Source organism: Ursus arctos, unplaced genomic scaffold (genome assembly GCF_023065955.2).
Source record: "Ursus arctos isolate Adak ecotype North America unplaced genomic scaffold, UrsArc2.0 scaffold_2, whole genome shotgun sequence".
NCBI lineage: Eukaryota > Metazoa > Chordata > Mammalia > Carnivora > Ursidae > Ursus > Ursus arctos.
Genome location: NW_026622874.1, coordinates 103698569 through 103717616, shown reverse-complemented (window position 1 = coordinate 103717616; position 19048 = coordinate 103698569). Strand labels below are relative to the sequence as shown.

Genomic DNA, 19048 nt, shown 5'->3' with positions numbered 1-19048 from the left:
ATGAAAGAAGGCGCTCCTGTGGTCCTAGTGTGCTGTGTCCTGTCGGTGTGGGCCTTGGGGCAGGAAGGGGCACAGGGGGGCTCTGGGGCAGGGGGAGGCAGGATTGAGGGGAGCAAGGGGGAAGCAGGGGAGCCCTGGGGTGGGGTGGGGGGAGGCTGGACCTGGTGGAGATGGGGGCAGGCTAGGGGAAGGGAACAGGGGGGCCCTGGCACGGGGGTGGTGGGAGGCTGGACTGGAGGGTGTGGGGGGCAGGGTAAGGGAAGGGAGCAGGGGGACCTTGGGGCTGAGGGAAGCAGGACCTGGACAGGGAGGGGCAGAAGGTCAGGGAGGGTGGCAGGGGGGCCCTGAGGTGGGAAGGGCGGTTGGCAGGGGCGTGTGGGTGGGGGAGAGCTGGCTCACAGTGCTCCCTGCTCTCTTCCCAGCGCCTGTACGGGGAGCACCTGCTGCTGTGCGTGCAGACATTGGTTTCCGTGTGCCAGGAAGACTGCAGAGGGTGTAGCTTGCAGCTCATGGAGGTGCTGGTGACCGTCCTGGCCCTCTCGGGTGCCACGGGCCTCAGCAACAAGGTGAGGCTGCGGGGAAGCCCCGCTTTGCTGTGTGGGTGATGGAGCTCACGCTCCGGAAGGTGCTCGTCGCCGAGCAGGCGGGACCACCGTCCAGAAACCCTCCTGCTCTGGAGTCCGAAGCCTCAGGCTCACCTGAGTCCGCTAACTAGCAAGGTGGAGGAATGTGTGGGACATGTGGGATGAGTCGCTCGTGAGGTGGCCCTCGGGGCGCCCAGGATTCCGGAAAACCCCCAGCTGTCCACTTATCGTCCTGTCTCAGGGACGACAGCTGCCGACACGCAGACAGGACAGGAGCCCGTCCTCACTTCTAGTCTGCAGCTAAACACACATGTGACCAACAGCCCAGAGGGAAGACAGTGTCATGACTTCCTGGCTAATCACAGGCCAGCTTTACAGAATTACTTCCGTTCCTTCAGCTCTGGGTCTGAGCTCTAAAAACGCTGGGGGCGCCTGGGTAGCGCAGTCGTTAAGCGTCTGCCTTCGGCTCAGGGCGTGATCCCGGCGTTCTGGGATCGAGTCCCACATCGGGCTCCTCCGCTGGGAGCCTGCTTCTTCCTCTCCCACTTCCCCTGCTTGTGTTCCCTCTCTCGCTGGCTGTCTCTCTGTCACATAAATAAATAAAATCTTTAAAAAAATAAAAAAAATAATAAAAACTCTGATGTCCAGGCCCCCTCCGGCTCCGGGACTGTCAGGACACCGGTGTCTTGCCCCCTCGCTAGGAGAGTGCGGTTCTCCCTCTGGCTTTCTCTGAACAGCAGCGGGCAGATCTCTGTCTGGGCCCGACCTGCATGACGGAGAGGCACCCGGGCGCATCATGGGACCCCATACCCAGGAGGCCCTCTGCCCACCCTCTCCTTTCTTGGGCCTCTGAACTTTGTTTTCTTTCTTTAAAAACAACCTTTCCACCACTTCTTGGCCTTTTGGCTAAGATCACGTGTAGTATGTCTCCTTATCAGTTTGACGTCTGGTGTGTCCTCTCTCCAAAGACAATATAGTAAATGGATTTTGGAGCAGGAAGATGGAGTAGGAGCGTGCTCCGTCCTCTCCACACACCGACCTGGTATTGCAGTGCTGCCAGGGACAGTACACCTCCACCTGATAAGAAAAAAAACCACCTTTCCAGAGGGCACCTATCTTAGCAGGCAGCTTGGCACCGCTGGGAACAAACGGAGCCCAGTGTGCGTGCCCCGGACCCCAGGGAAGGAAACCGGCCAGCGTCAGGTTGCAGGCTGGGAGGTGGTGGGTGGCCCGGTCGCAGGGTGATCTCAGGCCGGCAGAGAGTATGTCTGCTCAATCCAGTGCCCTTCTGCCTCCTGGCACCGGCTCTCGCCACAGAGGGGGCTGAGGACCCCAGAAGAGGGCGGTCTCCTGGGAAGCCTGCTCTCCCTGGGCGCCCCTGGCGTTGTGCAGGATGGGGACACGGTGGCTGACTCTCTTGTAAATGCACATCTGTTTTGCTGTTTGCTGTCCAGACGGCATTGACGCGGCGTGCATAGCGGCTGTCAGAGGGGCGCCTGCCGTCCTCGCCGCGGCGGGCCCTCCAGGGCTGCTCTTGTCAGGCTTCCTTACTGGTAGAACGTTCGCGGTGGCCTGAGCGGCTCTCACTCTCTGATGATGAGGATGGGTCTCCACTGAGGCTTCTGAGCCTCGAGAGCGGGGTGTCGCAGCTTGTGACTCGCGCTTGCAGGTTCAGGAGACCATGGACGCGCTGGCCGCGGTGCAGGATGTGGACGGCAGCCAGGATCTCTACCGAGAGCACGTGGGCCCCCTCATGGAGCGGCTGGCAGCTTCACACCACGACTGGACCGTCCACTCCGTGGAGCTCCTGCAGTTCGACGTGGTGGTCACCCACGCAGGTGAGTTCCCGCCACGCCCAGCCTGGTTCCAGCCACGCGAGGAGGCTCCCGGCTGAACCAAGGGCAACTCAGTCTCTCCCGCCCGTGGGAACCAGCATTTTGAGGACCAAAACTTGAATTTTAAAAACACCAAGCACATTATTTTTGAAGACTGTATGTAACATGGCTCTTCACGGTCTGCCAGGCATATGGTTTTGATGTTATCCTGGACGGTGCGATTTCGCGAGGCCTCCCGTGCGTGTAGCCCGTGCTCTTCAGATATGCCTGCGCGTTGTTGCACTTAGCTCAGCACGCAGGCGTTCTGCGTGGCCTCCAGGCCATCCCTGCCCAGCGGTGGGAGGGTGAAAGAACGTTTCCTCGAGCAAAGCGTGTACTCACACCCGTGCCTCCTTCCTGCCCTGGCTGCGGAGGGTTCACTGGACATTCTTCATTTTAAAAGATGATTCTTGAAAAAAACAACAAAAATGACTTTCAGACCCTGATCGGCAGCTTCCCTCCCCAGTTTAGAAAGCGGCCAGAGGCTGTAAACCACGCGGTTGGGGCTGATGAGGAAACGCTGGGCCGAAGGCCACATGCAGGGGGGCAGGTGTCACGGGGGCGGGGGGGTTCCGGCCACTCTGTGCTTTTCCTTCAGTGAACCAAGTGTTTTCTCAGAGCGTAAATATAGTGTATTTGCACCCGTTGTTGGAAAGCATCCTGTATGTTCTGGAGGGGTTCATTTCCAGGTGCCCCGTGATCCTGGAGGTACCAGCACGTCCAGAACATGCCGGTCATGGGTGTGGCTCCGCGGCTGTCCAGGTCGATGCAGTGCTCGAGGACTCCCTGCCGGAGCTCAGATTTACCCGTCTTTTCATGCCATTAGTGTGGACAGATGCCCTGCAGTTTGGTTGGGTTTTTCTCCTTATTTTTAGAGAGCGTTTAACAGACCCGACATTTAAAAATGACGCATTTTTGGTGCCCGGCTGGTAAGGAGGAGACCGTGCGTGAGCTGGAAGTGTATTTACGGAAGGGGCAGGAAGACGTTCACTGACACTCCTCTGTCCTCTTGCTGGTGCATTTTCTCTGTTTTTTTGAGAAAGTGGGAGATTGTCAACTACTGCTGAGTGACCCCACCCTCCTCGAGTGAGAATCGTCTGGACATTGGTCTTCTGTGCGATGTCGAAGGAAAATACACCACAGTGCATGTGAGCAAACACTCAGAGCTCACCTGTGCTGGAGGCGTCCTGCTCCTGGGCCACACGTCCTGTCTGGTTTCGTTTCTCTTTCTTCTTCAAAACCCACACCTGGTCTCAAGTTAACAAAGAGCCTTGCTTTTCCATCTTTTTTTTTTTTTTTTAAGATTTTATTTATTTATTTATTTATCTGGCCCAAAGAGAGAGCGACCACAAGCAGGGGGAGTGGCAGGCAGAGGCAGAAGCAGACTCCCCTGCTGAGCAGGGAGCCCGGTGTGGCACTCGATCCCAGGACCCTGGGATCATGACCTGAGCTGAAGGCAGACACTTCAGCAACGGATCCCCCCAGGCGCCCCGTGCTTTTCCATCCTGCAGCTTTGATGCCGGGTTTGAGTCGGAGCCTCTGAGAAGATTCCAGTTGCTTTGCCTGCTGTCGGGCTTGTTGCAGAATGAGCAGGGTGGCCGGGAGTGGCCCTGCTGGTTGTGGAATGCCGGGAGGGCCTGCCTGGGGGCGGTGGGGGTGCTCCATGACCCATGTCCATGCGAGCAGAGTGCGTGTCTGCACCCCAGGGACTGTTTATTCCAATCACGATTCAGTGCGATTCTAGATACTGAGGGTCATTCCGCGTGGCTGAGGCCCCCGCTGCTTGGGGAGACCTGCGCCAGTGCCCACCCAGCAGCAAGCTTGAGAAGAGCGATGGCTGCCAAGTGCAGGGGCAAATATTAAACACCTGACGTGTTCTGAATAATTTATTTTGGTTGATGTTTAAAATATTGCTTGACTTGAATTTTTTTTTAAGAATCTAGAAAAATAGAAGGAAATAGGAAGTTTCCATATTGAATGATTAGCGTAATTCGGGAGTTAAATGTTTTCTTTTACACTGACACCCACAGTCCAAAAGGAAGGGAAGGTGGTGGGACAGGCGGTGGCCCCTCCCCGGAGCCGCGTGCTGTGCTCGGTGCCTGCGGTGACCGGGCGGCCGCGGGCCGTCCCCCCACAAGCAGGAGCCGTGGGAACCGGGTGTGTGTGTTTTCCAGGCCCGGCGCTGGGAGAAGTGCTGCCCCACCTCGTGCCCATCCTGCGGAGCTGCCTCCAGCCGTCCAGAGACCCGCAGATGCGCCTGCGGCTCTTCTCCTCCCTGTCGCGGGTGCTGCTGAGCGCCAAGCAGACCGTCGACTCCCAGGGGTAGGTCTGCCCGGCCTCTGCGGGGTGCACTCGGGCGGGAGCTGGGGTCACCCACGGGCTGTGGCGCCAGCCGCCCTCCCTGGGTAAACAGACGGCTCCGGCAATGCGCGCCCACCTGACAGACGTGAAGCAAAGTCATTTTCGTGTGGCCATTAAAATTCCATCAGATGAAGAGGTTTTAGGGAACATTAACTATTAATGGTTTATATATTAGATGTTTTCAGTTTTAAAAGCTTTTCAGACCTCACAAAGAACGGATGGAATCACCATTGGTGAGAACCTCTGTCCACGCAGACACGTGAAGGGCCTCCAACGTGACGGCTCTGCAGTGAGGGAGAGGAGAGCAGGGATGCTGGCGGGAGGACAGGGGGCGACCTGAACCCACGGCAGGGCAGAGGCCCGTCCAGAGCAGAGCTGGGTGCCAGGGGTGGACAGTGAGGCGTGTGGGGACCCCATCCCCTCGGAAGGAGCAGTGTTTGCAGTGACTAGCATGCTGGGACGCTCGCTGGGGGCTCTGCTGGCCCATCGACGTGCAGAGAATTCTGCGTCCTGCTCGCCGGCACAAGCTTCGAGCCTGCAGGGACCAAAAAAACCAAGGGCCACCCTGGGCCGAGCTCCGTGTGGATGAGCCGCGAGGGGGTATGGGCACAGGTCGGCTGGCGGCTCCGAGCCTCTGCTCCCTGGCGTCCTTGCCAGGGGCCTGAACAACCCCCAGGCAGGGGGAGCCCCAGGGCTGCCTTGCTGACCCTCTACTGCCAGAACGTGTCCACCTGTGGGTCCCGCTCAGAGGCAGAGGGCAGGCGCTGAGAGGGCTGCCGTGGCCTCGGTCTCACAAATATCTGACAGTGGCAAGACGGGGCTTCTCAGTGTGAGGAGGTGCTGTTTTGGGGGGCCCCCTCCATGGACGGAGTGCCCCAGCATGGGCCCTGGGCGCCATCCCCACCCCCAGACGCACGGCCTCTGCTCTCCAGGGCATCTGGACGTGCAACAGGCCTTGCTGGCCACCACCTCGGCTCCATCTGCTCCTAGAGGCTGACTGAGGACTGGGGAAGGGGTGACAGGGGCAGTAGGAGGTCTGTCTTCAGAGCTCTGCCACGAAGGTGGCCGGGACTGAGGAGCAGTGCACCCACGGTCTCTCTGGGCGGCGTTCTCATTCCAGCGGGGACCCACCTGCAAACCCGCGTGCGTCTTCCCATGTATAGGAGGCGCCAGATGCTGGGTCTAACTCTGCAACATGTCGCTGCTTCCAGCACGGGTTCTGACTGACCCCCAGCCACACATGGGGCCTGCCTATCTCCCCATGGCTGAGTCTGGCCAGCTCTTGGCCCTCTGCTTTTCCAGCCACTTGACCTGGACGCCACGGAGGACAGCACTCAGGGTTAGGTCTTTCTAAAGAGACCTCTTGTGAATCACTTTGCAAGAAACGGCAGCTCTTTGCATAAAAGTTAAAGCACATTGAAAACCTAATCTGTGTGTGTGAATTGTGGAGAACCAGGGTCCTGCTCTTACCTGCATTGCTGGTTGTCGGATGCCCCCTGCTGGAAGCCAGCAGGTGGAGCCTTCCCCAGAAGGGAGGTCCATGGGGGACGAGTTCCAGGACGGACCAGAGGGACGGCCAGCTGGACACAGGGAGCAGCCAGGGTGCCGCGCAGCTCAGGCCTCGCCCTGGAAGCTTTACTTTTTCAGTGTCCGAGAGCAGCTGGCTTTTGGGATGGGAGCCACCTTTGAAATATGCTTTGGAATAATGTCAGAAATAAGTTGATGGATTCTTCGTTTAACCAAACATGTTTCGATGTAACAGTGGAGGCACAGTGGGATTTGTGAGGGTGCTCAGATGTTCCTCTCTGCGGCTTTTAAGGGGGCGCTCAGCGTGTGGCTCTGCGGCCCCCGAGCCAGCCAGGCGGACTGGGACCTGGGGGTTCACCATTGAGACGACGCACCCTGACTGCTGGCAGGAACGTCCGCGTCTCCGCGAGCTGTGGCATGCAAGCCCTGGGTGCAGACCTGCTGTGCTCTCCCCTCGGGGGGAGCGGAATGTACCTAAGGAGATGGTTAGGGGTGTGTGTGTAGGATGGCCACACATGCAAGTGACTCTGCTGGCCTGGTCACCTCACGCCTCCTCTCTCAGAGGCAGGAGGAGAGACGGGCGAAGCCCCTGCCGCAGAGGGGTGGGGTCTCCGTGGAGGCTCAGAACCTGCATCTGGGCCCCGCAGAGGCCAGGAGAAGGCCGCCCCCTCCCCCGCAGGCAACCTGCGTCAAGGAGGCCGCGGCCCTCTGGTTCTGGCTTCCCCTGAGCCTGGCTCTCTCCTCTTCACCTGCGCTCCCGTGTTTCCGCCCCAGGCAGTTTCACCACTACCTCGACACTGTGACGAAGGACATCTTGGTCCCCAGTCTGCAGTGGCACGCAGGGAGGACCGCTGCAGCCATCCGCACAGCGGCTGTGTCCTGCCTCTGGGCGCTCCTCAGCAGCGAGGTCCCGTCGGAGAAGCAGGTGGGGCTCGCCAGGGCACCTGCCGCAGGGGGAGGCGTGCGCGCACACGCACGGCTGCCAGACCCCGCTTTCTGCAGCCCACGGAGGGGCGGGAGCACGGGGGCCACGGGCGGGTGTGACCCACAGCTTGTGTTCTTATCATGGGGGGGGTTCTTGGGTTCCGTTCCGAATGTTACTCTTTGCAGAGCGGAGAGCGTAGCCGCAGGAACCTACCTGAGTTGGGCAGATCTCGGGGTTTCTGTGTTACCGTCAGGGAAGCGGAAGCAGCAGTTTGATGGCCTTGCTGTCGTGGCTCAGCCCCACACCTGCACACGGGGCTTGGGCCACGGGCTTGCCTGGTGCACAAGCTCCACTTCCTGCTACGCTGAACCGCCCTGATCTGAGTCACAGCATCCCCCAAATTTTGTTGGACACAGTAGACAGCCATGCTAGTCAGTGGCAGACTATGTGGGATTGGTGTCTCTGAGACCGTGTGAACACGAATTTATCAACTTACCGAGTTAAGCAAAATTGCTCAAGTCATCTAGATTTTACGATCAGTTTCAGGTTTTCTTGTGTAAAAATTTCAAGATGGCATCCAGACTCCGTTCTGTTTGTATGAGAGCCAGGCTCCTGCCGGGACAGGCAGGCTGCACCTGGCCCATCACTAGTGGTGTCCTCGCGGACTGGGGCCCATCCCCGATCCCGTGTCCTCTCGTTGCAGATCCGGGAAGTGCAGGAGACACTGATGCCGGACATTCTAACCACCCTGGAGGAAGACTCTCAGATGACTCGGTTAATTTCGTGCCAGATCATTAACAGATTTCTAAAAACCTGCAGGGGTGCGGTTGATCCAGATAAGTTCATCAAGATTTACCCTGGTAGGATGTTTTTCTTTGTTTCTTTTATAGGGAAACTAGAAACTGCTCCTTTGACTTTCGGTCAGGGTGGTGCAGAGTCCAGTGCGGCCGTGACAGATGTACTGTCGGGATAGGTAGCGTAGCACAGGAAACGGGGTGGCCTGTGCCCAGGAATCGGGGGTGCAGCCCCGCCACACAGCAGGGGTCCCCTGCTGCGAGGGCGGGCACCTGACCGTGCCTGCCATCCACATCTCCGCCCTTCTGGAGCCCCAGCGCCGGGCGAGTTCAGGCAGGCACAGAGTCGCCGATGCAGGGGGCCCCTTAAAGCACCAGGAAAACCCAGCGTGAGGAAGGACAGCAGGTACCCCATCGCCAGAGAGGAGGTGCGAGTTCTAGAACCCAGCTCCCGGTTCAAACAGAAGTGCACACTGAGAAAGAGCCCAGGAGACCTCCTCGAATGCCGCGCAGAGACTCCAGGGAGGGGCCTGCGGAGACGAAGCAGCGGGGTTGGCGCTGGCTGGGGCCTGCAGCGTCCAGACGCACCCGTGGCTCTTGAGTCCTACGCCCGGCCCCAGCCAGGCAGCTGGGCCTCGGCACCTGCCCCTCCTCCGGGCTGTGGCATATGGTGATTCTAACAGGCAGTCATAAGACTTCCTAGAGATGAGATTCAAAGTGGGGCCACTGCGTGCACAAGACCGGACATGGCGGACAGCAGACGCCATGAGAGGAAGATGCGCGTCCTCTGGGAGAGGCTCGGGCTGTGCACACGTAGCTCCGGACGAGGGACGGACGGACGGCCAACATCAGAAGAGGTGGTGGCTCAGAATGTTCCAGACTTGCAGACCATGCATCTTGATGAAACCCAGAGTCGAAGTCACCTTGCCCGCGCCTTCTTACAAGTTTGTTTTTGCTTTTGTGTTTATTTCTGTTGCGACAACGGATGACCTTTGTCCTTCTGTCTGTGAACAAATCCAGCCGGCATGGTTTAGCGACTGTCCAGACTTAGCTGGGATTTTGCTCACATTCTAAAACAAAAGCCAGGGAGGAGATGGCTCATTTTGGGGCGTTTGGGCTTATTTGAAGCCCAGAAGGATTTTCTCAGCGGGCTCCATTATTTTGCGGCACAGCCCCGTGCTCCTGGGAGCGACGTGTCTGCAGAAGTATTGCCACTTGGCCATGGAGGGCGGATGGCCCGAGGTGCTCTCTCTGAGACCTCCCACGACTCAGATGCACGCGCCCAGCACAGGCCCCACACAAGCCACCTTTCTTCCGAGCGAGCCGTAGCCCGTGACGGCTGACCGCTGACAATCCCCGAAGTGAACTTCCAGGCCCTCCCTTCTACTTAAAGCAAGAGGCTTAGGCACCACCCCAACATCGACCTGAGCCGGCAGGAGTGAGGACAGGGGAGGAATCCCTGCGAGAGACACAGGTGATGGTGTGCCCGCCTCGCTGGCCGTCCCAGGACTGGGTGAGGCAGTGCTGGCCATGCCCACCTCGGTCTCTACGAGGTTTGCAAATGTGTGCCTCTGCCATTTTGCTTCCATGAGGCCCAGAACCCTCAGGAAAGAGCACCTCCTGCGAGTTAATGCCCGTCAGGAAGCCAAGAGCCACATGCTGAGAGCAGAACAGCGCGAGCCCGCAGCCCTCCGTGCCTGCGTCCAGGGGATAGGCCTCCCGCCAGTGGGGCCACTGCCCTGCTTCCCGCCAATGTCCACCTCCTGCCACGCTCGCTGAGTCTCCAGAGACACCCAGCCACAGGGCCAGAGTTTCCTTGTAGTTTGGGTGAGAAAAGTGTACGTTTGATAAAAACCTCAGCTGTGAGAGTTTCTACCCACAGGAGAGATGGTTACTGTTTTCAGTGGCTGAGTGGTCCAGCCCCAGAGCTCAGCAGAAACAAAATTGATGCAGGTGTTGGCTGTCATCTCAGCAGGCCCTGAGCTCTGTCCCCAGAGCCCGTAGTTGGGGGAAGGGGGGTCTGCGCATCAAGGGGACGGGGCAGCCAGGGTGTGATGCCCGCGGTGATGGACTCTGAGCATTTCGGAGCCACAGAGGGCCTGGGGCAGGTGGGGAGACAGGTCCAGAACAGCTCAGGCCTGCCTACAGGCACGGCACGCACAGGACCAGGCACTCCGCCACCCACCCTGGCCTGTCCACCCTCGGACCAGTGTGGTCGGGGGTCCCGGGACAGCGGGAGCTGCCCCCAGCCCCTTGCGTGTGAGTGCCAATCTCCCCACAGCATGTGGGTTTCCTGGGGCCGGAGGGCAAGTGCCCTCCGCTGTGGAGTCAGGCCCCTGCGCCAGTCTCTATCTCACTGTCCTGTCCTGCCCTCCCTCCAGAGCTCCTGAAGCGTCTGGACGATGTTTCCCATGAAGTGAGGCTGGCGGCCACCTCTGCCTTGGTCACGTGGCTGGCGTGTATCCCGAACGACGACGGGAAGTCCTATTACCAAAGTAACATTCAGTTCCTGTACAGAGAGCTCCTCGTGTACCTCGATGACCCAGACGGCGCTGTCCAGGATGCAGTGTTAGGTAGGCGTGGTGTGACATGTGCATGGTTCTGAGGCCTGTCCTGAGTGTGTGGACCCGGCTCTTCAAGCACGGGACAGCAGGTCGGTGGCCTTGGAACCCCTTTGGACGGTCAGGGCCGACCCAAGGGCTTTGTCCTTGTGGGTTACAGTCCGTGACATTTGCCATGATAGAAAGTAAAGTTGAGGGACACCTGGGAGGCTCAGTCGGTTAAGCATCTGCTTCCAGCTCAGGTCATGATCCCTGGGTCTTGGGATCGAGCTCCACGTCCGGCTCCCTGCTCTGCGGGGTGTCTGCTTCTCCCTCTGCCCCTCACCCCAGTCAGTGCTTGTGCTCTCTCACGCGCTCTCTCTCTCTCTCTCTCTTTGAAACAAAATCTTAAAAAAAAAAAAAAAGAAATGAAAGTTGAGAAAAATCTTAGATATGTATTAATTTGTTTAGAGTAACAGTGAGCCCATTGAAAGATACATTTTTCAAAACAAAATAATGAGCAAGAGGAATGGCATTGTTTTGCTTCTTTGCGAATCTCAGTGGAAGACAGCGAGGTGTTCTCTGTGTCCGGCGGCCGTGATGTGCATCGTCAGGTGAAGTGCGTGAAGGGACTCTGGCCTCAAGCAGGTGCGCGGCTGGAAGAGAGAGGCGCCGTTTCGGGTAATTGTGGGTGTGCTTTGATACTGCCCCACACCAGACAGGCGGTCGTCCCCCGAAGGCTACCCGGACGGTGAACCCTGGCGACGTTCACGCCTGATGGTCCATCCTGCACGTCAGCCGCGTCCAGAAGTCAGGTTGGTCAGCGCAGAGCTCGGAATAGTCTCAGGAAGAGAAGGTTCGGGAAGCTGCCCAGCTCCGGGTGGCAGAAGCAAGTGTCCTGTACTTGGAATTTCTGCTGGGAGCAGAATACTGTCACTTCACTGACTTTTGAGCAGATGTTCTGCCGGGTGCCTGCGTCTGCCTGTGCTGACTTTGTCCCGTGGTTTGTTGGTTGGTCGTTCTTTACGGGAGAAGCAGCATCCTGGGGACCCAGGCACAGCGGGGACCCAGTCACCGCACGGGACGCACCCTCGGAAAGTGGGCCCAGCAGAGCCCGGGGAGCGGGGCTTCCGTGTCAGCCCTGCAGCAGCCACGGAAGGCATAAAGCAAAGAGGTGTAAGAGGTGCCAATCAGTAGATCTTAGAGTGGAAGTGTAAAAAATATGCAAGTAGTCCAGAAGAAGTCAAGGAACGAGGGACAAACGGGAGACGGTAGGCCACATCCAGCCTCAGCTGCGATCTCGTGGAGTGTTAATGAGCCAGGTGCTCCAGTTAAAAGGCGCTGTCACGTCAATGAAAAATTCACAACCTAACTCCAAATTAATGAATTAAATTAAAAGTTGGGTGCTGGAGGACTGACGTCATAGAGGAATTTTTACTGCTTTGTTGAGGACATTCTTGAGGGACCTTGCCGGGCATGGGTGGTGGCAGGAGGCTCGCGGACCCCGAGGCCGCCCTGCCCTTGCTTCGTGCCTCGAAGTGAGCAGATGGCCGTGCCTGGTGGTGTCACAGACACAGTTTTGACTCCCCGACCCCCCAGGGACCCACGCGCACTCAGAGCCACCCCCTCGGGCTGTCGCAGGCGGGAGCGGGTGGCAGTGCGGCACGTTTGGACAGCCGGGCGGTGTTCTCCAGGCGCCAGCAGCTGGGGGGCACACCGGTGTCCTGGCTCAGCTCTGCAGCCGTACCCGGTGCATGTGTGGGGTCTGGGTTACTCGGCCAAGTTCTCACACACCCCACACCTTGCTCTCCTCTCTCCTTCCTCTCCACTGAGAGAAATAATGAGTTCTGTCCCTCTCCGTAGCCCACGGCGTGGTTCCCGCCGGAGGCCAGGTGTCCAGTACCCAGGAGGCAGTGTGTGCACCGCCTGTCCTCCACCTTCTAGACGTGCTGGGACTCGAGGTGGCGCAGTCGTGGCAGCAGGCCGACCACACTCTTCTTTGCTTGCAGCCTCTGCCCCTGCACCGCTGACCTCGGGGTGCCCACGGCAACGCCAGCCCCTCGCACGTCCTGCCCCCTTGCTGTCCCGTCTCAGCAGCCAGCCAGCCGTGTCTAATGTCCCGTATGGACACACCCCGAACACCCCAGTCTCTCCTGTCCAGCAGACCAGGGGGTTGTCTCCTGGGTGACCGGCTCTCCCCGTCTGTGCTCCCCTCAATCCCTCACGCCTCCCGGGCCTCCTGCCTGATGACCTTGCTGTGTCCCACTGACAAGATGAAGCTCCTCTCCCGCGGCCGGTCTGCGTGCCCTCTCACCCCCCAGAGCCATTCCCGTCACGGTGCCCGTGGGCCTTGCCGCCAAGGGCAGCCTGCTGCTCGGGTCTCTCCTGCATCTGCACGTACTCCACAGGACTGCTGGCACCGCCTCCATCCCGTGGCCTCCAGGACATGCTGACTCCTGGGTTTCCTCCCGTCCGTCTGGCCGCTGCTTCTTTCTGCACTCGCTGTCTTGGTGATTGCTTCTCCTCTCTGGCTTCAGATGCCACCCACATGCTGGCAACTCGCAGACGTAAGTCCAAGGCAGATGTCTGCCCCAAACTCTAGACACACACGTGCCCAGACGCTCAGAGGGTATGGCGGCCATAGCTTGCAGGCCAAGCGCAGGACAGCACCCCCATTTGCCGAACCTGCTCCCCCAGCTGTGTCCCCGTGGCCACCAACAGCCATGTCGTCCTCCTCGTGCCTGAGGGCGGGACCCTCCTGAGTCAGCTTGCCTGCGTCCACCAGAGTCGCCCTGCAGGATGACTTGGATGACGCCAGTCCTTGGCCCACGGCGCCCATCGGCTCCCTCCCCACCCAGAGTTCAGCCGCCGCCAGCCAAGTTACCGCAATGATCACCAGTAACCACACTGGTTTCCTTCTTCATTCTGATTCGTCTCTGCTGCCCCCAGACTAAACCGTGAAAGGATCCCGAGGACGGATTTTTGTTGCCTGCTGCATCCGCAGTGCCTGGCATACAGTAGGCTTGCACTGGGTGTTTGTTGACCGACTCAGCATCGGGGAAGGTGATAAGAAGATCGATCATCTAAGCCGGTGTATCTGCTACCACAAAGCCAAAATGCCACACACACGTCACCCTTGGGGATTTTGAAAGACTTCCATGATCCACCACCAACTCCAAGAAGATTCTTTTTAAGTTCTTTTTGTCTACGCTGAGACTATCGTGTACTAGTCCAGCAGCATCGGATGAATTTAAATCCTGTAATAACTCTTGAGTTATACCTTTATTTTTTAGAGTGGTTTTGGGGTCACGCCACAACTGAAGTTCCCCCCACATGCAGCGCCCTCCCTACAGGTGGCGTGGTCATCAGTTTGGTGACCCGCGGACACGCCAGCACCGCCCAGAGTCCACGGTGCATGGGAGGCTCGCGCTGGCTGGTTTCGCTGCCCTGTGTGCTCGCCCCCCACCCCCCACCCCGACAGCCTCTGGTCTTCCGCCATCACCACAGTTGGGCCTATCCCAGAACGTCCTAGAGTTCGAGTCCTGCAGCAGGAAGCCTTTTCAGATTGGGTTTTTTCACTTACTAACACGCATTAAAGATGCTTCCGTGTCTTTTCACAGCCTGATAGCTCATTTCTTCTGAGCCCTGGTCAGTGAGCCACTGTCTAGATGGACCACGGCTGTCCATCCACGTGTTGAAGGACACGCAGCTTTTGGCGCCTGTGGAGACAGCTGCTCTGTGTATACGGATGCAAGCTTTTGTGTGGACATAAGCTTTCAGCTCCTTTGGGTAAATACCAAGCAGCACGATTCCTGGATCGCGTGGCGAGAGTGTATTTAGTTTTCTAAGAAGCTGCCAGACTGTCCTCCGAGGTGGCTGCCCCATCTCGCACCGCCCCGGCAACCCACGGCTCCACGTCCTCGCCAGCGTCCACCGGTGGCCGTGCCGTGGGCTTGGGCCGCGCTGCGGGGGGTGTGGCTGTGTGTCCTTGTTGTTTTGATCTACGTTCCCTGAGGACGCGCCGGGGGGAGCGTCTTCTCAGACGGGGTTGCCGTCCGTGTCTCTTCCTTGGCGAGGTGTCGTTACGGTCTTCGGCACATTTCTCACCTGCGTTGTTTTCACATCGTTTAGCTCTTGGAGCCCGTGTGTGTTTGGGTAACAGTCCTTTATCAGATGTGGCCATTGTTCATATTTCCTCCTGGTGTGGGGCTTGTCTTCTCAGTCTCTTGATACGGCCTTTTGCAGAGTAGAAACATTTAATTTTAATGAGACCAGCTTACCGGTTACTTCTTCTGCGGGTCGTACCTTTGGTGTTGTGTTTAAAAGTCATCACCAGGGTCTCTGGCTGCCGACCTGTGGGGAGCGTGGCGGCGTCTCCGGGTGGAGAGAAGGAGCTGCTGGCAGTGACGGCCCGCGAGCGCGGCTGCTGTCTGCTCTGGGAGACCTGGAGGTCTCGTTCAGAGAACTTACGGAAATGCTGGCAATTTCAAGAAACCAAAAGTTGTTGCCGCCTGATGAGGAAAACCAGGCCCCGGAGTTGTTACTTCACAGAGATGGGGGATTTCGAGAACGGATGAAATTGGCACTTAATCGGGGAAAAATCCATCCTGAAATGCAAGTTTTAGAAAAGGGAGTGGAGAAGAGAGACGGGGATATTCCTCAGCTGCAGAAACCGCGAAAGGCAGCAGGACGCACACCAGCAACAGCTGGTGACCAAGCACTCGTGTTGACAGAAAGAGCCCGAGAAGCTGTCACCTCCTCTGCGGAGGTAATCAAGGACGCACGCGGTCAGTGCAAGGTGTGCGCGTGCGCCCTGCCAACCTGGGTTCCGGGGCCCGTGGAGACCAGGCCCGGCCAAGTTAGCACAAGTGGGTTACTGGGTCAGGCGGACAGTCCTTGCACTAACAGCATAAACAGTCATCTGCCAGGGGACACACCCGCAGCAGGCAGCTTGACGATGTCCTTGCCGCTCAGTAGCCATGGCCGTCAGATGACCTGAGTCAGTAAGTCATCGCCACACCTGGGGTCACTGGTTCTCTCCCGAGCTCTCTTCCAGGCCCTGTAGTTCTTGCAGTTTCCTAAGTCCGTGTGTGATCCATTGCGAGTTAGTGTTCGTGAAGGACGGAAAGTCCGTGTCTACGTCCTTCTTCCCTCCCTTCCTTCCCTCCCTCCCTCTCTCTCTTTCTCCCTTTCTCTCTCTCTTCATGCGACATGCACTTGTTCCAGACCATGTACTGAAAAGGCTGCCTTTGCTCCCCTGCGTCGCCGCTGCTGTGTTACCAAAGATCAGAGGACCGTGGGTGCGCGTGGGCCGAGGGTGCGCGTCGACCGCGGGTCCCCGTCTGGACTCTCTGATCTGTTTGTTCTTTCGACGAGACCACACTGCGTTCCTCTGGCTTTGTGGAAAGTCCTGTTGTGTCGGGTCTCCGACTTTCCTCCGTCAGGCCTGCGCTGGCTATTCTGGGACTTGACCTCTACGTACAGACTTCAGATTGAGCTGGTCAACATCTGCAAAGTAACTTGCTGGGGTTTTGATTGTGATTGCCTAAATCTACACATCAAGTTGGAGAGATCCGGCATCTTGACAGTATTGACTCTTCTATCCATGAACCTGAGCTCTCTCCATTTATTTTATTACATTTTCTTTTCTTTTATTTATATATTACCTTTGTTTTATTTGTACGTTACCTTTTACTTTTTTTTTAAGATTTTATTTATTCATTTGAGAGAGAGGGAACACAAGCAGGGGGAGCGGCAGAGGGAGAAGCAGGCTCCCGGCTGAGCAGGGGGCCTGATGCAGGGCTGGATCCCAGGACCCCGAGATCATGACCTGAGCCGAAGGCAGACGCTTCACCGACTGAGCCACCCAGGCACCCAATCATGTGATTTTCTTTTTCAGCCTGTGGATGCAATGGATTACCTTAATTGATTTTGAAGTATTGGACTAGCCTTGCGTACCTGGGCTAAGCCCCACGTGGTGCTCCTGCATAATTCTTGTTATATTGTTGGATTCGATCTGCTACTATTTTGTTGAGGATTCCTGCATCTCTGTTCACGAGAAGTGATGGTCTGTAGTTGTCTTGTCCGGTCTGTGTGGTGTTGTGCTAGGGTCATGCTGGCCTTGTAGAGTGAGCTAGGAAGCCTCCGTCTTCTGGAAGAGAGTGTAGAGAATTGGTATCATTTCCTCCTGGAAGTTTGCTAGAATTCACCAGTGGACCCATGTGGGGCTGGTACTTTCTGTTTTGTGAGGTTGTTACTTGTTGATTCCGTTTCTTTGATAGATGTAGGCCGTCTGTTCTTGTGATCTGCCCGCCTCGTCAGAGTCCTCACATCTGTGGCCACGACTTGTTCAGAGGACCAGCTTTTGGTTTGGTTGATTTTCTCCACTGATCTCCTGCTTCAGTTTCACGGATTTCCGCTCTAATTCTTATTATTATTTTCTTCTGCTCACTTTGTATTTAATGGTCTTCCTTTTTCTAATTTCCTAAGGTGGAAAATTAAAGTATCGGGGGTTTTTTGTTTTGTTTTTTTTAAAGATTTTATTTATTTATTCGACAGAGACACAGCCAGCGAGAGAGGGAACACAGCAGGGGGAGTGGGAGAGGAAGAAGCAGGCTCATAGCAGAGGAGCCTGATGTGGGGCTCGATCCCATAACGCCGGGATCACGCCCTGAGACGAAGGCAGGCGCCTAACCGCTGTGCCACCCAGGCGCCCCTAAAGTATCGGTTTTTAGATCTTCTTTTCTAACATATGCATTCGATGCTGTAAATTCCCCTCCAAGCACTGTTTTCACTGAATCCCACAAATTTTGGTTGTGTTTTCCTTTTCATTTAGTTCAAAATGATCTCTAGTTTCTTTTCAGATTTCTTCTTTGACCATTGCATTATTTAGAAATGTGGTGTTTAATCTGCAAACATTTGGGGATTTTCCTGTTGATTTCTGGTGTAACTCCACTATGGTCTGACAACAGACCTTTTAGGACTTCATTTTTTAAGTTTGTCACGGTGTCTTTCACGGCCCAGCACGTGGCCTGTCTGGTGAACGTGCCAGGGGCACTCGAGAAGAGCGTGTGTTCTGCTGCTGTTGGATGGACGCGTGTGCAGATCTCTGTCGTGGCCCCTGGTGGATGGTGCTGTGGAGTCGGCCACGTCCTCACTGACCTGCACTCTGAGAGCGGGCGTGGAGGGCTAGCTCCACGTTTGGCCTGTGTAGTCTGGTGCTCTGTTATTAGGCTGGTGCGTATTAAGGACCCTTACGTCTTCTCGGACAGCTGACCCTTCCTCATTGGGTCACATGGCCTCTGAGTCCTGGATAACTTGCCTCGCTTTGTAGTCTGCTCTGTTCGTAGCTGTTTTAACTTGAACGTGAAGCTTATTCACAGAAGCAGTAGCTGGTTTAATATTTATTTCGGGCATTTTAAGCGCGTGTTGCTGTTTTGCAGAGGTCCTGAAAGCAGGCAGCGTTCTGTTCCCTGAGCTCCTGGTGAGAGAGACGGAGGCTGTCGTCCACAAGCACCGCTCTCCCGCCCGCTGCGAGCAGCTTCTGCAGCACCTGCGGGCCCTGCCGCTGGCCCAGTGAGCGCGGGACCCAACGGCTCCCGTCCTCACCGCGGCTGGAGCGTGTGGCCTTCAAACCTCGCAACTCGGCACCTTCTTGTCTACGGCCTGAGACGTTCACGAGCAAGACTTCGATAGCAAGAATGTATTCCCTAAGAAATGTGCCCGGCATTCTCCTGAGACGGATCTCAGTCCAGGAGTTTCTGAAATCACGTTCACTGTGTGGCTTCTGTACTTTTATGTCTTATTTATACACTTCACTGACACATCTCCCAAAAATCTATAGGTAATTTGATACGGAAACTGAATGGCAACAGCTCACGGTGGCAGCCAGTCAGCCTGCTCGTTTGTTTCAGAGCCGCGTGCACCTGCCGCACTCTCGAGTTGGGGTTTATGGTTGGGCAGCTGCCCGCCCCACCAAGACTGTTTTTTTTAAGCAAAGGTTATTAAAAAGAAATTCATTGTTTCCTTGGGTTGTGTCTACTGAAACTTAGCATCGCAGTGAACAGACTAAAAGGAACTTGAAATTTTTATCAGTTAAATTTTTCCTGTTTAAAATATTCTGGAACTCAAAATATTATATGGGTACATTTGGTCACAATGTTTTTTTCTTAGCTCAGTAATGCAAACAATGTTGAAAATAGAATATTTAATCAGATACAGTTTTGATTGCTCTCTTATAAGTAAAATTGGGTTTTATTCTCTAGCACTTTCTGCACCCAAGTGCCTAAAAAATTTCATTTTAAATGGGTATTATTTCCATAAGCCAAATATTTATGTCAACACAGAGGAGAAAATACTATGTGTATTTTCTAACAACCAAATATTAACATTTATGCTTAAGTGTTTGAAAACGTAATTAAAAATATTTATTATAATTATCTTG

The 19048-nt window shown here is 56.3% G+C and overlaps 1 protein-coding gene and 1 non-coding gene across 2 annotated transcripts in view; both read left to right on the top strand.

Moving 5' to 3' along the window:
• The window catches only part of DNAAF5 (dynein axonemal assembly factor 5), a 47077-nt gene extending 28029 nt beyond the window's left edge, over nt 1–19048 (top strand). The window contains exons 7-13 of the mRNA XM_026490024.4: nt 423–566; nt 2254–2422; nt 4633–4780; nt 7121–7271; nt 7975–8131; nt 10447–10638; nt 18048–19048. Of these exons, the coding sequence (XP_026345809.1) occupies nt 423–566; nt 2254–2422; nt 4633–4780; nt 7121–7271; nt 7975–8131; nt 10447–10638; nt 18048–18184 (1098 nt within the window). The 3' untranslated portion in view covers nt 18185–19048. The remainder of the gene's footprint in view (nt 1–422; nt 567–2253; nt 2423–4632; nt 4781–7120; nt 7272–7974; nt 8132–10446; nt 10639–18047) is intronic.
• LOC113248517 (U2 spliceosomal RNA) lies at nt 1471–1660 on the top strand. Its single transcript, XR_003313528.1, has one exon. It is a non-coding gene; the product is annotated as a U2 spliceosomal RNA (small nuclear RNA).